This window comes from Salvelinus alpinus, chromosome 18, assembly GCF_045679555.1.
Source record: "Salvelinus alpinus chromosome 18, SLU_Salpinus.1, whole genome shotgun sequence".
Classification (NCBI taxonomy): domain Eukaryota; kingdom Metazoa; phylum Chordata; class Actinopteri; order Salmoniformes; family Salmonidae; genus Salvelinus; species Salvelinus alpinus.
The window spans coordinates 15885464-15907106 of NC_092103.1; the positions used below are offsets into that span (position 1 = coordinate 15885464).

Consider the following 21643-nt stretch of genomic DNA (forward strand, 5'->3'; position numbering starts at 1 on the left):
TTCAGTCAAAAAGTGGGTGTTGTGATACCTTATTCTTATTGGCTGTCTGCCGTAAACATTTTCTCACAGAGATATGAGTTAATAAATGGCTGCTACAGGCTCTCATTTATCTGCTGGTATATGTAGTATACCCAAGTCCATTGAGTTTTGCCTGTTAGAAGAGCGCAAGCGGTACATATCTACGCTTTTTTTCTACCAGTTTCATTGATTTCAATACAAATATTGATGTTTGTGATTAATATGCACACGCTATTGATTACAGTAGAACAAGCTCATCAATTCCAGTCTAGAGTGGCCCCCTGGTAAAAATGGGTGCGAAAGCAGTTTACAAGGTACGAATTTACAAGAGTGACGTGTGTGTGTAGGGTAATTTTCCTTGTCTTCAACATATCACAGTTTATTTCAACATATTGATTTTGAATTTGGACATCTAAAACCAATGTTTTGACACTGGGCTATACATCTAATATTCATGAAAACAGGAAGCAGCCACAGTATCATGTTAAACTTATGTTTTAGAAATATAAATAACTCTACTTAATTTGGTATAAACTACTGAATGAGCCAAAAAAAACGTGCTATAATGTATTGATTTTCATGAAATACAGTGTATGTGAAATCGTTATAATATGTTTGCCCTGTCTAATAGATGTATAGTATTCTTCAGATAGGGAGATATACTGTATGGCAGTACAGTACTATTTAGTCTCCTCTGTGGTATGTTAATGATGGGAAGGAGTCTTCTCAACAGGGAGTTGTCTTGATCAAGCACGTGTTTCTCTGAACTTTAAGAGGCTTTCCTGTAAGATCAATATAAGTGGCTACCCAAGGGCAATAAAACCCACAGCAAGGCCCAGATCCATTAATTACAGACACTGACTTTAAATACCCACTGTTAGTTGTGTGGCGAATCTGTGAAAAGTAAGGACTTGACAAGAGAAGGTGCAGCTGAGCATGTTTTAATTCATGTAACTTCAGGGAAGCAGATCAGTGCAAGTGTAGCACATGTGGATGTGTGAAACTCAGCCTGAAGTGTCTCGCTGACTGGTAAGACGCTTTAGGAGGGCGGTCTCGTGTGCTAGCAAGGCAGAGGTCCAAGGTTTGAGCCTCAGCGTGAGCTGAATCAGGAGGATGTGGTACACGCTAAGCAAGCAGTGTGACGTCCTTTACAGTGGTGCCGTGAGCCGGATTTACAGTTACACTCAGCTCAATGCTGGGGTCACTGTTGAGTAAGTTTGAGGGGTGAATGTAGCGCAGGGGGTGTGTGAAAATGATTCAGCCTGAAGTGTCAGTGCGTGACGTCCTTTAGACAAGGTTATGCTATTTGCTAGTGCTAAGGTTTGATGTGTGGCACGTGGCTCAGATATAGTTTACTAATTTGTGCAATAGACATGCCCCATTCTGCATGGCAACACAATCAGGGGTTGGAACCAAAACTTTCCAATCGTTTCGTTCTGAACAGAACCACAATTTTTCCGTTCCGTTCCACTGTTCCGACCAGCAAAATAAAGCGGTTTGAACCCCAAAAAAGGACTGGTTTATATTGTTCCTTTCTTTTCCTTTTAAACCTGTGAAATCTACAGTTTTTTCCATGTAGCTCATTAAATTACTTCACCAATCAGTGTGGATAGAGCAGTTTGCTATGGAACATGCATGCTAGTTGTTTACATACGTGATGGTCAGACAAGTGTAGGGCGCGAGATGCTACTTAAACTTTGCGGGTGGGGAGAGAGCGAGGGGCAGGTAGCCTACACATGCACACACACTGGCAAAGATTTGTGTGACCAACCTGGTCTCAGAGGATTTCGTATTATTCTGTACGTAAATATGCCCACTCCATTTAGTATATGTTACGTTTCGTATGGTAGGTATGAATTTGAGGATATTCATCACCCATTTCGTATGATATGTCACAGATTACAATTCGTATTACAGTATATGTTACGAATTTACAAAATGTACAATATATTACGAATTTGCAAATGTATATTATGTTACAAATTTGCATAATATATGATATGTTATGAATTTCTAGATAGGTGGCTAGGTGGCTAACATTAGCTAGGCTAGGGGTTAGGATTAAGTTTAGGAGTTAGGTTAAATGGTAAAGGTTAGGGGAAGGGTTTCAGGTTGGGCGGTATCCACATTTCCATATCGCCCTTCTCTCACCCCGGGATATACACAAGGGGGCACCAGAAAACCCAGCAAAAAAGCACATTAGGCATCTATTACCAGAATGCTAACAAAATTTACACAAGTAATAGCACATTTACATGGAGGCTGCTAGCTAAATATGCTAACGAGCCCAAACAAAAATAAATGAATTGCAAAGTCAGGCAATCCAGCTCATAAAGTTATACATATATAGTTAGGAGCTACTACCGAATGTCATTTTTTGTGATTTTGGACATTTACAAGCGAATGTGAACGATAGACATTGTACAAACTAACAAAGTTTTGACGCATGCAGTAATGGCTCTCCAGCAGCATGTCTACACGCTGTGTCTGTGTGGAGTCTGAGTCACAGGCCTGCTATGCTTGGAAATGATGGAGGAGGAGCAGACGGGCCGAGAACAAAGAGGAGAGAAAACGCATGAAAATCAAGATATAAGTGGCAGCTGGTCAAATAACTCATCCAAAGGACTTTGCCTTCTCAAGCACGGCAGAAAGTTAACAAAATATGATGCCTCGTCACCTTAATGATTCAGCCAATTGCTTAGATAGCAAGTTAAACTCAGGGTCGTGTTAACACATAATTCTGCATTTTCCAAACAGGATTTTTTTTTTATGCATACAAAATATCTTGCTGCATTTTGTGAACACAGATCTAAAAGGCTTCTTATTGTAATTTCTGCTCAACATCAGACTAATGTTGTGCTTCACTTGCACTTCTAAACTCGGATGAGAATTTATGAATGGGAATTCTATCAGCAGACAGCGCTCTGACTGATGTGTAGCTACTTCCCTCCAATACTTTTCTCGTGTAGCCAGCCTATATTTCTCTGGTAAAATGCAAGATTAACCTTTTCACATGTACCAACAAATGGGTGTGATCATTCTACAGTGGTTCCTGCAGTGTACGCTCAAACCGGTGTGATTAGAAAGCTTATTTAGAGGCTCCAGTTTCGATTGACGCAACGGTCAGCGATTGAGCTGGCCACACTGTTTTTTCAAAGAAACATTTTGCACAAAGACAGTACTTACAAAGTTATGTTACGTGACACCCAGAAGGCATTGTAAAATGTCAACAAACATGGTGCCACACATAGCTGATAAATATTTTAGTATTAGCTCATCATAATCAATGCAACCTTCAAAAAAGTATTTTACACACATCATAGGTGTCCAATAAAATCTATGCAATAATCAGAATGCATTATTTGTCACCAGTACTTGAAAACGTGAAAAAACTCTAAATACATTATGCTCCATACATACATACTCCAGTAGAAACGCCAACACAATATACAGAAAATAAGGCACTTACTTTGAAAGGAACTCACACATGTCCAAAGTCATTATTTGTAAGGAAAGCAACAAAGAAGGCGCCAGCCAGAAAATGTGCTAGTTCGTGCAAGACTGAGCAAAAGTCTGTATACTTGATCTGTGGAAACACTGGGGAGGTGCTTAGGCTCTCTTTGAGTTGAAGAGAGAAGAAGTTTGTCCGGCTCAGTAAATATTTTAAACATAAATTGTTCGCTACAGTGAAATGGGCGACTTCTATCTGAATTAATGAGGCGGAACACACCTTCATTCAAACATTTGTTAGAAAATAATTTGAAATTGACAAACTGAAAGATAGCCTATTGATAATTATCAGGCAGCACGTGTTAACTTTCCTGTTGCGTAACAATCACATTTTGGAACAGTGAGTGCATTCTGACATCTCGTGCATAAAACAACTCACGCTGGGGCGACCGTTAATTAAGAGATAGTTGGAACCCACATGTGAAAAGGTTAACTTTAAGCAAAACATTAAGAAATGTAGCAGGCTATGAAGGGCCTACACATTAGAAATACGAAGGCCATGCATCATTTTTGCTTTTTCATTGTCAGATCATTTACTTGCGTGGCTGCCAACCAAATAGCATTGCACTTCTGTTGTCATCTGATGAAAATTAAGCTATTTTATGCAGAATGTATTTTCTGTTAAGGAAAACTATAGTTGCACGTCTCTGATCACGCTATTGAAGCAAAAAAAACACTGTTGACTTTCTAAATAAAACGCAACCCCTGTCAATAAACCGCTGGACTCAAATGCTCCCCCTTTCTCCTGTTGTACTATTTACAAACAAACACGTGACTGCCTAAGTAAGCTTCATAATGTAAAACAATGTGACAGGTGTAATAAGAACACAATCTGCTTTATCTCCTAACTCATCGCACAAGTTGACTGCAGGTATTTACTTTAAAATATTACAATGTTTTGAAAAACTTCAAAGAAATAGTTTCAACGGTTTTGACAGTATTTAAAAACCATCCTGTGGTTATTTACAAATACCTCAGTATACGGTATACCACCCAAGCCTAGAAAGCTTAGCTAAAAGGGTTAAGGTTAGGGTTAGGGGAAGAGTAAGCTAACATGGTAAGTTGTTGCAAAGTAGATAAAAAGTTGTAAGTAGTTGAAAAGTTGCTAAAATGCTAAAGTTGGCATTGTGATGAGATTTGAACTCACAACCTTTGGGTTGCTAGACATTCACGTTATACACCCATCCAACCACCCTCCTTTGGTTTTTGCCTCAAGTAACTATCTGTCTTCTGTAACCATACCAAATGTAACATATCATACAAAATGTAGTTTATCGGATTTAACCTTTCAGTGATACCCATCCCGGATCCGGGAGGATCCTCATCAAAAAAGCTGACTAGCATAGCCTAGCCTAACGGGACAGGGATATCATATAATATAATTTTCATGAAATCACAAGTCCAATACAGCAAATGAAAGATAAACATCTTGTGAATCCAGCCATCATTTCCGATTTTTTAAATGTTTTACAGCGAAAACACAATATGTATTTATATTAGCTAACCACAATAGCCAAAGACTCAAACGCATATTTTCACCATGTTTCTACCGCATAGGTAGCTATCACAAAACCGACCAAATAGAGATATAATTAGTCACTAACCAAGAAACAACTTCATCAGATGACAGTCTTATAACATGTTATACAATACATACAATTTGCATATTTGAAGTATAAATCATAGTTTTACATTGCAGCTACCATCACAAATAGCACCGAAGCAGCCAGAATAATTACAGAGAACAACGTGAAATACATAAATACTCATCATAAAACATTTATGAAAAATACATGGTGTACAGCAAATGAAAGATAAACATCTTGTGAATCCAGCCAATATTTCCGATTTTTTAAGTGTTTTACAGCGAAAACACAATATATATTTCTATTAGCTCACCACAGTAGCCAAACACACAACGCAATTTACTCCCCGCCAAAATAGCTTGCACAAAACCGACAGAATAGAGATAAAATTAATCACTAACCTTGAACAACTTCCTCAGATGACAGTCTTATAACATCAGGTTATACAATACACTTATGTTTTGAGCTACAAATCCTGATTATACATTGTGAATACGTAGCATCGATTCACCAGAATCTCCAGAGATATTTTGGACACTCACCTAATCTGACCAAAGAACTCATCATAAACTTTACATAAAAATACTTGTTGTATGGCAAATGAAAGATACACTGGCTCTTAATGCAACCGCCGTGTTAGATTTTTAAAAATAACTTTACCATAACAAACAGCTTGCGTTATTGCGAGACAGCGCTCGCCAAAACGGCAGAGAATAGGAATCAACATTTTCCACAGAAATACGAAATAACATCATAAATTGTTCTTACTTTTGCTGAGCTTCCATCAGAATCTTGTACAAGGAGTCCTTGGTCCAGAATAAATCGTTGTTTGGTTTTAGAATGTCCTTTTCTTCTGTCGAATTCGCGCCACAATGCTAGCCAAGCTTGATAACGTTCCCATCTTCTCTCTACGCAAAGAACGGAAAACTCCAAAAGTCCCAATAAACGTTGAATAATCTGATAAAACTCGGTTGAAAAAACATACTTTACGATGTTATTATCACATGTATCAAATAAAATCAGAGCCGGAGATATTCGCCGTGTAAACCGAACGCTTATCAGAAGACAATATCGAGTTGCTTCGCGCGCCTAGGTAGAGAAAGGAAATTCCTGACCTGCCACTCCAAAAGCTCTTGTTCGACCTCAGATCAAGCTAGACACCCCATTCAACCTTCCACTGCCTGTTGACATCTAGTGGAAGGCGTATGAAGTGCATGTATATCGATAAATATAAGCCAGTTGAATAGGCAGGCCCTGAAACAGAGCCCCATTTTCAGAATTTTCACTTCCTGTCTGGAAGTTTGCTGCCAAATGAGTTCTGTTTTACTCACAGATATAATTCAAACAGTTTTAGAAACTTGAGAGTGTTTTCTATCCAATAGTAATAATAATATGCATATTGTATGATCTAGAATAGAGTACGAGGCCGTTTAAATTGGGCACGATATTTCCCAAAGTGAAAATAGCGCCTCCCTATTGACAAGAAGTTTTAATAATATGAAATGCTCTGAGACCAGGTTGGAGTGAGAATGAGGGCTTTGCATAGGCACTTGGTTGCATTTTTTGTTGGACTGTCATTTTTTTATTTATTTTTTACAATCGGCTCTTACAATCGGCTCAATTCGGTCTTATGTAGCAAAATTTGAAATGGTGTTTTTTACTTTGGATAAAAGTAGAGACTATAGAGACTCAGTTGAGGAACAATGGGAAAGTAATTCTGCTTTGAAAGTTGATAAACTTGAGAAAATGGCCCTTGAATGTTTTGGTACATATATTTTACATTGTTATTTTATTTAACCTTTATTTAACTAGGCATACTGGAGAGGTCTTCTTTGTCTACACCCATTCAGCATCGCTCACACCCTCTTAAGCATCTCTTAAAGGATTCACATGTGAGGCTATGTACTAAACAACCAAACATTTTAAGACTAAAGTCTGGTTTATACTACTGGTGTGTTCGTAAATTTAATCAGGAGTACCTGCGTGTGCTCTGGGCATTTGTAAACTCAAGAGCGTTGTCAGATTGTCTGTTCATAATTTCAGAGTGTTTTGCTCTCGGAGCGTTCAGCGCGAACACTGGACGAGGAGTAGGGTTGATCCGAGTGTTCAGACCTAGCAACAGCAGTCAAGCGCCCAAGCTAACTGGCTAACGTTGGCTAGCTTAGCTTGCTAGCTACTTCCGGATACAAATGAGAGAACAGCTCACTCTGACCATTTTAATTGCACTAGCAGAGCTGGTTTGGCTGTTTTTATGTTATCCAGGGCATGGTGACTGCAACGGTGCTGCTGGCAACAATTTAATTACGCTTTTTTGCACTCAGACGAGAGTACTCTGAAATCGGAGTATATAGCCAGAGCGAATTTACCAGCTACGTATATCGACAGTTGTTGCAGTGACATCATAAACATTTTATTGAAATAGTTACTTGCATAGTGGAGTCTTTTGTTTAGACATGTAGCTAGCTAATCAATTAACCATAATCCAAACTCATAACATTACTACCCTGCATGAATCTGCAGGTAGCTAACCAACCAGGTTAGCTAACATTAGGCTATAACTAGCAATGCAAATGGTTCCGAGATACGAATAATATTACTACACAGATCTTACACGTAACGTTAGCTAGCTAGCCAGCCAGCTAAAATGAGCTAGCTTGCCAACAGTACACTTTAACGTGAAATTAAAACACTTTCTGACAAAATTAGAAATGTGTAATATCTGAAAATGTAGCTAGCTAGACTATCTTATCCGTATACATGGATGGACGCTTCTCCCTCTCTATCATGGATGCCATGGTTGCCCTTAGTTTGAAGCTGTAATCTGGAGACAGGTGTTTTATACAACAGCCTTCTGTGTGTTCTCTTCTCGACTCCATCTGCATATTTGCAATCAAACAGCAGAATTTTCTCCATCTCTTTAGCTATCATACTGACTTCAAAACTCGGTCCTCCAGAAAGTGGAGAGCAACACTTATGCAGTTCTACTACGTGATATCTTTGAAAAAAGCAGCGTTAGAAAGGATTGCCTCCACATACTGAGCAGCTTATGTTACAGACATGGCGGACCAATCCAAACTCATCTCACGGCATGTCCAGCCCACTCATTATCTCAGTCAATCATGGCTAGCGGGAAGGTTTTTCCGTGGCTAAACCAACTACTCTCCTAATTTAACAATTTTATTTGCATTTACAGATGGCACACAAGTTAGTTCTTAAGGTACATGAAAGTTCACATGTTCCAGAAGACATTTCAAAAGGCAACAGTTTACGTTCAAATTGTGACGCATGACATAAGCCTATTTTCCTGAAACGAGTCACAAATGCCAGCAATGTAAAATAATGTCATTAACCGGTTCCCCTGTTTTTAAAATAACGGTTCTGTTCCGTAACAGTATATATCACTTTCATTACCGATTCTGTTTCTGTTCATCAAAAAAATTATATTTTCTGTTCTGTTCCCTGAACCGGTTCCAACCCCTGAACACAATCATAGTTGGACACATTTCTATGTACCCTGTAGATAACTTAAAGCTCACTAGATGCAGGTACCATCAGTCCAGTAAAATAAAAAAGCTAATTATTTTAATTTATGCTCAGCTGTGCCTTGCAAGTGCTACACCAACTGATCTGATTTATTATCAAAGCTTGAGTTTTGAAATATATTATGGTCTGAGAAGAACAATATTGGCAGACCAGGAATATAGTCAATATGCTGTGATAATGTGTTAGGCCTACTGCACAAACCTCTTTCCTACTGTTTTTATTAGGTTCATGTTTTAAAACTATTCTGAGAGGTAGATCTCGACTTGCTGTTTGACTGCAAAAGTGATCTTGACTCAGAAGAGGTTGGTGACCACTGGTTAAACATATGTGTGTAGTAGGCCTACACTCTAGTCCAGCGGTGTCAAACTAATTTTGCCCCGGGTCCGGATTCAGTCTTCAACGAGGTCCGGAGGACTGCACTGACAATGGGTTATATTTCATTGTCTTCAAAATTGGTGAAAAATGTTCGATGCTCCCTGACTATTAATCAATAATTATTAGTGAGCTGGACAGTCAAGAAACACATTTTTTCAAATGTGAAGAAAATTAAATACAGAAATATCTAATTTACTAAGCATTCACACCCCTGAGTCAATACTTTGTAGAAACACTGTCACGCCCTGACCATAGTTTGCTTTGTATGTTTCTATGTTTTGTTTGGTCAGGGTGTGATGTGGGTGGGCATTCTATGTTGTATGTCTAGGTTGTCTATAAAGCTGAGCGGCGTTGGTATGAGGAGGCAGCACGGCAGCGCAGCTGGGACGAGAGGCAGCCCCAAGAATTTCTTGGGGGTGGCACACGGTGTGTGTGTAGGAGGTAGGAGACCTGAGCCAACTTCCTGTGCTTTCCGTGGAGAGAGGTGGTCCAGGCAGGCAACGTGTTATGCGGAGAAGCGCACAATGTCCCCAGTGCGCACGCATAGCCCGGTGCGCTAAATTGCCGCTCCTCGTATCGGCCGGGCTAGAGTGGGCATCGAGCCAGGTGCGATGAAGCCTGCTCAGCAGGTCTCCAGTACGTCTGGTCTCCAGTACGTCTCCTCGGTCCGTGTTATATGGCACCAGCCCTACGCACTGTGTCTCCCGTGGGTCTGCACAGCCCAGTGCGTCCTGTGCCTGCGCCCCGGAAGTACCGGGCTAAAATCAACATCCAGCCAGGACGGGTTGTGCAGGTCCTTAGTTCGAGACTTCCAGTGTGCCTCCACGGAACGGTCTATCCTGTGCCTCGTCCAAGGACCAGGCCTCCAGTAGATCTCTCCAGCCTGGTGAGTACTGTGCCTGTTCTAAAAACCAAGTTTCCTGTGTGTCCCTCCAGTCCGGACGCTCCAGAGCCTCCCATCTGTCCTGAGCCGCCCGTCTGTCCTGAGCCGCCCGTCTGTCCTGAGCCGCCTGAGCCGCCCTTCAGTCCGGAGGCGCCTGAGCCGCCCTTCAGTCAGGAGCCGCCTGAGCCGCCCTTCAGTCAGGAACCGCCTGAGCCGCCCTTCAGTCAAGAGCCGCCTGAGCCGCCCTTCAGTCAGGAGCCGCCTGAGCCGCCCCTCAGTCCGGAGCCGCCCCTCAGTCCGGAGCCGCCCCTCAGTCCGGAGCTGCCCCTCAGTCCAGAGGCGCCCCTCAGTCCAGAGGCGCTCCTCAGTCCAGTGGTGCCCTTTATTAGGGTCCCCAGTCCTAGGTCGGCGGCGAGGGTCGCTGTGCCAAAGACGCCACTTAAGCGGGCTAAGACTATGGTGGAGTGGGGTCCACGTCCCGCGCCAGAGCAGATGCCCACCCAGACCCTCCCTTATAGGTGCAGGTTTTGCGGCCGGAGTCCGCACCTTTGGGGGGGGGGGTACTGTCACGCCCTGACCATAGTTTGCTTTGTATGTTTCTATGTTTTGTTTGGTCAGGGTGTGATGTGGGTGGGCATTCTATGTTGTATGTCTAGGTTGTCTATTTCTGTGTTTGGCCTAGTATGGTTCCCAATCAGAGGCAGGTGTCAGTCGTTGTCTCTGATTGGGAGCCCTATTTAGGTAGCCTGTTTTTTTTGTGTTTTGTGGGTGGTTATTTTCTGTGTCTGTGTTTCACCATATGGAACTGTCTCAGTTGTTTGTCAGTTTATTGTTTTTGTTCATTGTTCAAATATTCTTATTAAAATGGATACTTACCACGCTGTATATTGATCCTCCTCTTCTCATTCCAACGACGAGCGTTACAAACACTTTTGGCAGAGATTACAGCTGTGTGTCTTCTGGCACAGGAGAATGCTGAGGGGAGGACGGCTCATAATAGTGGCTGGAATGGAACAAATGGAATGGCATCAAACACATGGAAACCATGTTTGATGTATTTGATACCATTCTACTATTTCCACTCCAGCCATTACCACAAGCCTGTCCTCCCCAATTAAGATTCCACCAACCTCCTGTGCTTTATGGGTAAGTCTCTAAGAGCTTTCTACACCTGGATTGTGCAATATTTGCCTATTATTATTTTCTAAATTCTTCAAACTCTGTTAAATTGATTGTTTATCATTGCTAGACAACCATTTTCAGGTCTTGACTTAGATTTTCAAGCAGATTTAAGTCAAAGCTGTAACTCGGCCGCTCAGGAACATTCACCGTCTTCTTGGTAAGCAACTCCAGTGTAGATTTGGCTTTGTGTTTTAGGTTATTGTTCTGCTGAAAGGTGAAGTCATTTCAGAGCGTCTGGTGGAAAGCAGATTGAATGTCATGTCTACTCCTGCTTCTCCCCACGGGTGTTCGACGTCGTTGGTTTACTAACCACCGGTCCTGGCAACCCTTCATTACGCATACCTGCGGCTCATCATCAGGCACACCTGGACTTTATCACTTCCGTGATTACTCCCCTTATATATATATATATCACTCCGTTGTTATTTCCCATCAGGCGTTATTGCTTATGTTTCCTTGTCAGACGTGTCTCTTGTTTTGTATCGTTCTATGTTCGTTCATATTAAACTCACTAACTGCACCTGCTTCCTGACTCCCTGCGTCGACGTTACAGAATAATGCCTCACCACATGGAAGTAGTATTTGATCAAGGCATCTTCCAGATGGTCAGCGAACAGGGAGACATACTTCGCCAACACCACGACCAGCTGGCTCAAATGGGGACAGCTATGGATGAGATCCTCCGTGTTCTTCAATGTCTCGACGTTGCGCAAAGGGCGTCACCTCCCTCGGGCGGAGGATTCTTTCTTATGTGTCGACCCAGTGAGCCAGCATCCCAGCCCATCCAGCAGTCCGTCCAGGTCAGAGAGGTCAGTTTGTACCTCTCGGACAAATACGATGGGACTCCATCAAAATGCCGTGGCTTTCTAATCCAGTGCTCCCTCTATTTCCGCTCTTCAGATGGGAGCACCCACCACCGAGAGGTCCAAGGTTGACATGGTTATTTCCCTGCTGATTGGACGTGAGTTGGAGTGGGCAACGGCCATCTGGGAGAAAGGAGAGGAGGAGCTGGATTCGTATAAAGGGTTCGTGGCTCTGTTCAGAAGGGTCTTTGACCATCCACCAGAGGGCAGAGATGGAGGTGAGCGCTTACTCCACCTATGGCAGGAAGACCAGACCGCTGCGGAGTACGCCCTCACCTTCAGGACAGTGGCAGTATCCAGTGGATGGAATGAGCCAGCGCTCTGCACCCTATTCCAAAGAGGATTGCACGAGGAGATCCAGACAGAGTTGGCGTGCCAAGAGGACACACTCTCTTGGACGCACTTATCGTGATGGCCATCCGTCTGCATAACCTTCTGCAGGAGCGTCGGAACCACCATCACCGCTCTGCCTCCTTCGTTGACCAATCTGAGTCAGAGCCTGAACCCATGGAGGTAGGGTCCACGTGCCTCCCCGTAGCTGAGCAACACTGCCAGAGACAGCTGGGGCTCTGTCCCTATTGCGGACAAGAGGGGCATCAGCTTCAGCCGTGTCCGAAATGTCCCAACCCGGGGTTCACAAGAGCAGAGGGACGGTCCCGTAATCATCCCTCTCCTGGGTTTGGCGTGAATGTTCCACCATCCTCACTTTCCGCCAAACCGTTTCTAGTATCAATATCACTAGCTGGCTGTCCCTCATATGTTGTATCTACTGCTCTAGTGGACTCCGGTGCCGCAGGAAATTTCATTGACCAGGCCCTTGCCTCCTCACTTAACATCCCCTCATACCCGCTCTTCTCTCCATTTCCGGTTCAAGCGTTGGATGGTCGAGCACTGGGATCTGGAAATGTCACACCCATCACAGCACCACTCACCCTCACTGTGGCACCAGGAAAGCCTTCCCTTCCTCATCACTGCACCCATGCACAAAGTCATCCTCATTCCTCTAGTCTCCCTACCGCTCTCCAGGTAGCTGAGAAACTTTCAGCAGGTGTTCCGGTACTATGGCCTTCCGGAGGACATCGTCTCCGACCGTGGCCCCCAATTCACATCACGGGTATGGAAAAACTGGGTGTCATGGTCAGCCTCACTTCCGGGTACCAGCCTCATTCCAACAGGCAGGTGAAGAAGATGAACCAGGAGCTGGTGTGTCCTGGGTCTCCATAGACGAAAGACCAAAGCCCCTGCGGTGGACGAATGGTTCCAGTGCGCAGAGGGGTGTGGAGTGATGTCCACGTGAGGCTCTAGCCCTCCGTCCGCCGCCAGAAGTAGCAGGCTGATCGCCACCGCAGTGAGGCGCCCGTGTTTCATCCTGGTGATCGCGTCTGGCTCTCCACCAGGAACTTCCCACTTCGCCTGCCCTTCAAGAAGCTGAGACCCCGGTTTGTGGGGCCGTTCAAGGTCCTCCAGAGGGTCAATGAGGTGACATACAGGTTACAGCTCCCCACTGAGTATCGGATCTCACCTTCCTTTCATGTTTCTCTCCTCAGGTCGACGGATCCTGGCTGAGGGCGTCCCCCACGACACCCCTCCACCTCCGCTGGACATCGAGGGAGGTCCCGCCTATGCCGTCAGATCCCTCCTGGACTCCAGACGTTGTGGGGGACGGCTCCAGTACCTGGTGGACTGGTCCAGAGGAGCGGTGTTGGGTCCCGGTGGACAACATTCTAGATCCCAACATCATCTGAGATCATCCGGCCTTCTCCTCCTGGAGCCGCACGTCAGTTTACAAACCACCCGTCCTGGCAACCCTTCATTACGCACACCTGCGCCATCACACACTCCGTCTTATTTCCCATCAGGCGCTATTGGTTGTTTCCTTGTCAGATGTGTCTCTTGTTTTGTATCGTTCTATGTTCGTTCATATTAAACTCACTAATTACACCTGCTTCCTGACTCCCTGCGTCGACATTACACTGAACCAGGTTTTCCTCAAGGATTTTGCTCCATTACGTTTCTTTTTTATCCTGAAAAACTCGCCAGTCCTTAACGATTACAAGAATACAGATAACATGATGCAGCCACCAGTATGCTGAGTGGTACTCAGTAATGTGTTGTATTGGATTTGCCTAAAACATAACACTTTATATTCAGGACAAAAAGGGAATTGCTTTGCCGCATTTTTTGCAGTATTACTTTAGCGCCTTGTTGCAAACAGGATGCATGTTTTGGACATTTTTTATTCTGTACAAGCATCCTTCTTTCCACTCTGTCAATTAGGTTAGTAACTACAACATTCTTGCTCCATCATCAGTTTTCTCCTATCACAGCCATTAACTTCTGTAACTGTTTTAAAGTCACCATTGGCCTCATGGTGAAATCGCTGAGTAGTTTCCTTCCACTCCGGCAACTGAGTTAGGAAGGACGCCTGTATCTTTGTAGTGACTGGGTGTATTAATACACCATCCAAAGTGTAACTAATAACTTCACCATGGTCAAAGGGATATTCAATGTCTGCTTTTTTATACCCATCTACCAATAGGTGCCCTTCTTTGCGACCTCCCTGGTCTTTGTGGTTGAATCTGTGTTTGAAATTCACTGCTCAAGTGAGGGACCTTCAAGATGTGTATGCGTGGGGTACAGAGATGACGTAGTTATTCAGAAATCATGTTAAACACTATTGCACACAAATCAAATGTTATTGGTCACATTCACATATATCACATGTTATTGCGGGTGTAGCGAAATGCTTGTGTTCCTAGCTCCAACAGTGCAGTAATAACTAACAATTCACAACAATACACGAGAGCGAGAGCGAGAGTTGCACCCCTTCTGAAAAAACCTACACTCGATCCCTCCGATGTCAACAACTACAGACCAGTATCCCTTCTTTCTTTTCTCTCCAAAACTCTTGAACGTGCCGTCCTTGGCCAGCTCTCCTGCTATCTCTCTCAGAATGACCTTCTTGATCCAAATCAGTCAGGTTTCAAGACTAGTCATTCAACTGAGACTGCTCTTCTCTGTGTCACGGAGGCGCTCCGCACTGCTAAAGCTAACTCTCTCTCCCCTGCTCTCATCCTTCTAGACCTATCGGCTGCCTTTGATACTGTGAACCATCAGATCCTCCTCTCCACCCTCTCCGAGTTGGGCATCTCCGGCACGGCCCACGCTTGGATTGCGTCCTACCTGACAGATCGCTCCTACCAGGTGGCGTGGCGAGAATCTGTCTCTGCACCACGTGCTCTCACCACTGGTGTCCCCCAGGGCTCTGTTCTAGGCCCTCTCCTATTCTCGCTATACACCAAGTCACTTGGCTCTGTCATATCCTCACATGGTCTCTCCTATCATTGCTATGCAGACGACACACAATTAATCTTCTCCTTTCCCCCTTCTGATAACCAGGTGGCGAATCGCATCTCTGCATGTCTGGCAGACATATCAGTGTGGATGACGGATCACCACCTCAAGCTGAACCTCGGCAAGACGGAGCTGCTCTTCCTCCCGGGGAAGGACTGCCCGTTCCATGATCTCGCCATCACGGTTGACAACTCCATTGTGTCCTCCTCCCAGAGTGCTAAGAACCTTGGCGTGATCCTGGACAACACCCTGTCGTTCTCAACTAACATCAAGGCGGTGACCCGTTCCTGTAGGTTCATGCTCTACAACATTCGCAGAGTACGACCCTGCCTCACACAGGAAGCGGCGCAGGTCCTAATCCAGGCACTTGTCATCTCCCGTCTGGATTACTGCAACTCGCTGTTGGCTGGGCTCCCTGCCTGTGCCATTAAACCCCTACAACTCATCCAGAACGCCGCAGCCCGTCTGGTGTTCAACCTTCCCAAGTTCTCTCACGTCACCCCGCTCCTCCGCTCTCTCCACTGGCTTCCAGTTGAAGCTCGCATCCGCTACAAGACCATGGTGCTTGCCTACGGAGCTGTGAGGGGAACGGCACCTCCGTACCTTCAGGCTCTGATCAGGCCCTACACCCAAACAAGGGCACTGCGTTCATCCACCTCTGGCCTGCTCGCCTCCCTACCTCTGAGGAAGTACAGTTCCCGCTCAGCCCAGTCAAAACTGTTCGCTGCTCTGGCACCCCAATGGTGGAACAAACTCCCTCACGACGCCAGGTCAGCGGAGTCAATCACCACCTTCCGGAGACACCTGAAACCCCACCTCTTTAAGGAATACCTAGGATAGGATAAAGTTCTAACCCCCCCCACCCCCTTAAAAGAGTTAGATGCACTATTGTAAAGTGGTTGTTCCACTGGATATCATAAGGTGAATGCACCAATTTGTAAGTCGCTCTGGATAAGAGCGTCTGCTAAATGACTTAAATGTAAATGTAAATGTAAATACACACAAATCTAAAAGTAAAATAATGGAATTAAGAAATATATAAAATATTATGACGAGCAATGTTGGAGTGACATTGACTAAAATACAGTAGAATAGAATACAGTATATTGTCACGCCCTGGCCTTAGTTATCTTTGTTTTCTTTATTATTTTAGTTAGGTCAGGGTGTGACATGGGGGATGTATGTGTTTTGTATTGTCTAGGGTTTTTTGTATGTTTATGGGGCAGTGTCTAGTCTAGGTGTATGTATGTCTATGGTTGCCTAGATTGGTTCTCAATTAGAGACAGCTGTCTATCGTTGTCTCTGATTGGGAACCATATTTAGGCAGCCATATTCATTAGGTAGTTCGTGGGTGATTGTCTATGTCTATGTTGCATGTTTGCACATTGTTTATATAGCTTCACGTTCGTCGTTTATTGTTTTGATTAGTTTGTATAGTGTTATTCGTTTTCGTCTTCAATAAATAGAAGAATGTATTCTAACCACGCTGCGCTTTGGTCCTCCTCTCTTCCACCATACGACAATCGTGACATATATACATATGAAATGAGTAAATCAGTATGTAAACATTATTAAAGTGACTAGTGATTCCATGTCTATGTTTATAAGGCAGCAGCCTCGAAGGTGCAGGGTTGAGTAACAGGGTGGTAGCTGGCTAGTAATGGCTATTTAACAGTCTGATGGCCTTGAGATAGAAGCTGTTTTTCAGTGAGTTCGTGCAATTTATGTGACTTGTTAAGCTAGTCTTTACTCCTGAATTGATTTAGGCTTGCCATAACAAAGGGGTGGAACACTCATTGACTCAAGACATTTCAGCTTTTCATTTTTAATTAGTAAAAATTCTGAAAAACATAATTCCACTTAGACATTATGGGGTATTGTGTTTAGGCCAGTGACCAAAAATATGAATTTAATCCATTTTAAATTCAGGCTGTAACACAACATGTGGAAAAAGTCAACGGGTGTGAATGAGAGCATCTGCTAAATAACAAAAATGTTAAAATTGATACTTTCTGAAGGCACTGTACCTGAGCCTGAGGCAAGCAATCTGACAAAGCAGTTACCGTCTGAAGATGAGGAATCATCGGACCAAAGCGCAGCGTGGTAAGTGTTCATGTTAATTTAGTAAAACAGAACACTAAACAAAATATCAAAGAGAATGAAACAAAACAGTCCTGTCTGGTACAGACACAAAGATAGAAAACAACAACCCACAAAACACAGGTGGGAAAAGGCTACCTAAGTATGGTTCTCAATCAGAGACAACGATAGACAGCTGCCTCTGATTGAGAACCACACTCGGCCAAACACATAGAAATAGAATACATAGAACAAAAACATAGAATGCCCACCCCAACTCACGCCCTGACCAACCAAAATAGAGACATAAAAAGGATCTCTAAGGTCAGGGCGTGACAGTTACACCTTTGCTCTGAGATTATATAAGGGCCAAGCCACTGAATAATTGTACCCTGGAACAAAGTAAACTATAAAGCTAAGACACTTAATAATTGTTGACAATGAAATGAACCAAAACATTTAAAGACAAACAGAAAATAATTTAAAGCGGGAAACCCCAAAATAAGAAGGAACCCAGCCTAACGTATAAACAAACCTACAGTATAATAATCTAATACTAATAATAGATGCAGCATTTTTACCAGTACATTTGTAATAATTTATCAGGCACTGACTTGAGTGACAACCTGTGGATACTGCTGAACAAACAGCATCATATTCTGCAGGTGCAGCAGGTGACTTACAGAGAGCACGTCTTTGAGAAGTTGAGAAGTTAATATTCAGTGTTAAACATTCTCTCTTACCTTTCTTAGCAATTTGAGCACTTCGACTGCTTGTTCTTGTTTCTCTTCTCGGATAAGCTTCTGTATTTCCCGGATCCACGCCACCCGTCTCACGTAGGGGCTGTGGTTGGTTTTTCGCAGCATCCCTGGAAGCTTGTCGGACTTTAGCATCAGGGATGTAAACAAGAACTCTCTGCCACCATTGCCTCCACACCTCTCGGTTTCTCTGGAGCTGTCATGCCGCTGGCGTCTCCTCTTGGAAAATGTGGTTTCTATTTGGTCCAGACTACTCTGCCTGGTCAATTTAGAACCCATTACTTCACAGAATAATGTTTCACTTGAACAACGGCTCCTTGACACTATGTAACATTAACGTTTGGCAGAATGTAGCCATAACAGTTGCACAGTAGCCTAAACTTGGAAATTGAATAACGCACGCATGTACTTTTATCTTTACAGTATGAAAACAAAGGGAGAAGATATGAGCAGAGGTTGATAAATTACTATATTATCTATTATATTAAATATAGAGCATCCCACCGTCAGTATTGCATAGCTTTCTATTCGTAATTCGTCTTCAAATAGTTTCCATCGTCTTGCAGTAATAACCACGCACTGCCACAGCAGAGCTCGTGCAGTAATACAACATCACACGGAGCTCGTGGTCTTTGCTTCCAATCAGAACCCGCGCTGCCCAGATCAGAGTCGCGCGATTACTCTCTCTTCATACAGGTCCAAGGCTAATTTTGTTGTTTAGCTCATGATGAACTAACTCGATTTGAGAAATCTGACTCAATGCTTTTACATTTTGTACACACAAAAATGCTTGGTTGTTTGGTTGACCCAACTGCTGGGTTGCAGGCTATGGGTCACTTAGTTTGGCTGTTTTCTTTAAAGAGTGCTGGGTTATTGATGCTGGGTGCTAGGTTATTGATGCTGGGTTATTGAGTAGTGATGTGTAGGTCGTGAATGATTTCTTCTTTTTGAACGACTCTTTTTAGTGACTGAGAGGCGTGATTCGGTTTTCTGAGGGACTCGTTCAGTCCTTCGTTTGACCTGCTTGGCTGCAATGAATTCTACAGCAGGATTAATTGACAGGTTGTTTAGCAACAAAACCGACGCGTGCGCAACTATGGGGCAAAACAGACATAATTGGCCTAGATTGTTGACAACATGTAAACTATACTTCGTCTCCAATATTTATTGAAAACATAAATACATAAACATAAATACATTTTCACAATGAGAACTTGTCTCAAATACATCGTTACAGTTGTTGGTTAGCTAGCTAGTGAATTTTTGCCATATTATCACATACAAAACATATCAAAATAAGACATGGTATCAAGACAAGATAAAACTTGCTGAAACGAGCCTCCTACGATTCCATGCATGGCAGATTCTTGGCATTGTTGCTACAGTAGCTATCTGGCCATCCAGAATCACAACTTCACCCATTGCAGCACACTCATCATTTTCGTGATGTTGTCAGCTAACTTGTATATGTCTATACATGCTCCTCTGTGGAGATGTGCTCTGACGGTCAACTGTCTTGTCATACAGTGCCTTCAGAAAGTATTTATACCCCTTGACTTATTCCACATTCTGTTGTGTTACAGCCTGAATTAAAAATGTATTCAATCTTTTTTCTCACCCATCTACACACAATACCCTATAATGACAAAGTGAAAACATGTTTTTAGACATTTTTGCAAATGTATTGAAAAGGAAATACAGAAATATCTAATTTGCATAAGTATGCACACCCCTGAGTCAATTAAGCAATAATGGTATAAGGCCAGTATACCACGGCTAAAGGCTGTTCTTAAGCACGACCCAATGCGGAGTGCCTGGATACGGCCCTTAGCCCTGGTATATTGGCCATATACCACAAACCACAGAGGTGCCTTATTGCTATTATAAACTGTTTACCAACGTAATTAGAGCAGTAACAAAATATGTTTTGTCATAACCGTGGTATACAGTCTGATATGCCACGGCTGTCAGCCAATCAGCATTCAGGGCTCGAACCACCCAGTTCATAATACATGTTAGAATCACCTTTGGCAGCAATTACAACTGTGAGTCTTTCTGGGTAAATCTCTAAATTCATACCTGGATTGTTCAATATTTACACATGATACTTCTTCAAGCTCTGGGTTGATAATTGATCGCATTGTCCTCAATCAACCAATCAATCCAATGTATTCTAAAGCCGTTTTTAAATCAGCAGTTGTCACAAAGTGCTTAAACAGAAACCAAACCTAAAACCCCAGAGATCAAGCAATGCAGAAGCATGGTGGCTAGGAAAAACTCCCTGGAAAAGACAGAACCTAGGGAGTAACATAGAGTGGAACCAGGCCCTGAGGGTTGACTTCAGAGCCTGATTCCTCTCTAGGTTTCTTCCTAGGTTCCTGCCTTTCTAGGGAGTTTTTCCTAGCCACCGTGCTTCTACATTTGCATTGCTTGCTCTCTTGCTCTGTGGGGTTTTAGATACGCTACCGGTCAAACGTTTTAGAACACCTACTCATTCAAGGGTTTCTTCATTTTACTATCTTCTACATTGTAGAATAATAGTGACGACATAAAAACTATGAAATAACACATATGGAATCATGTAGTAACCAAAAAAGTGTTAAACAAATAAAAATATATTTTATATTTGTCACGTTCTGACCTTTATTTCCTTTGTTTTGTCTTTATTTAGGATGGTCAGGGCGTGAGTTGGGGTGGGCAGTCTATGTGTGTTTTTCTATGTTGGGGTTTTGTGTTCGGCCTGGTATGATTCTCAATCAGAGACAGCTGTCAATCGTTGTCCCTGATTGAGAATCATACTTAGGTAGCCTGGGTTTTACTTTTGGTTTGTGGGTGTTTGTTTCCGTGTCAGTGTTTGTCGCCACACGGCACTGTTTCGTTTGATCATCGTTTATTGTTTTTGTTCCTGTGTTCCGTTTTTGGGATTTATATTAAAGACATGAACACTTACCACGCTGCGCTTTGGTCCTCCTCTCTTCCACATTACGACGATCGTTACAGAAACACCCACCACAAAAGGACCAAGTAGCGTGGTAACGGGCAGCAGCAGCGATCACAGGACATGGGAGCGAGATCTGGACTATGTCACTACTTGGGAGGAGATAGACAGGTGGTCGGTCGACCCAGGGAGAGTGCCGGAGCCCGCCTGGGATTCTCTGGAGCAGTGTGAGGAGGGATACCGCCGAATGGAGGCAGCACGGCAGCGCGACAGGTACGAGAGGCAGCCCTCAAAAATTTTGGTGGCTAAGCCAGGTAGCAGACCTGAGCTCACTCCTCGTGCTTATTATAAGCAGCGCGTTACTGGTCAGGCACCGTGTTATGCGGTTAAGGGCACGGTGTCGCCAGTACGTGCCCATAGCCCGGTGCGCTATAGGGCAGCCCCCCGAAAGTGTCATGCGAGTGTGGGCATCCAGCCAGGGCGTATGGTGCCTGCTCAGCGTGTCTAGTCTCCGGTACGCCGTTTCGGTCCAGGGTATCCTGCGCCGGCTCTGC

The 21643-nt window shown here is 43.6% G+C and overlaps 1 protein-coding gene across 1 annotated transcript in view; it reads right to left on the reverse strand.

Moving 5' to 3' along the window:
- lrrc75bb (leucine rich repeat containing 75Bb) overlaps positions 1–18727 on the reverse strand; it is a 59611-nt gene extending 40884 nt beyond the window's left edge. Inside the window, exon 1 of the mRNA XM_071351687.1 lies at positions 18137–18727. Within this exon, the coding sequence (XP_071207788.1) occupies positions 18137–18430 (294 nt within the window). The 5' untranslated portion in view covers positions 18431–18727. The remainder of the gene's footprint in view (positions 1–18136) is intronic.
- Positions 18728–21643: the final 2916 nt, after the last annotated feature.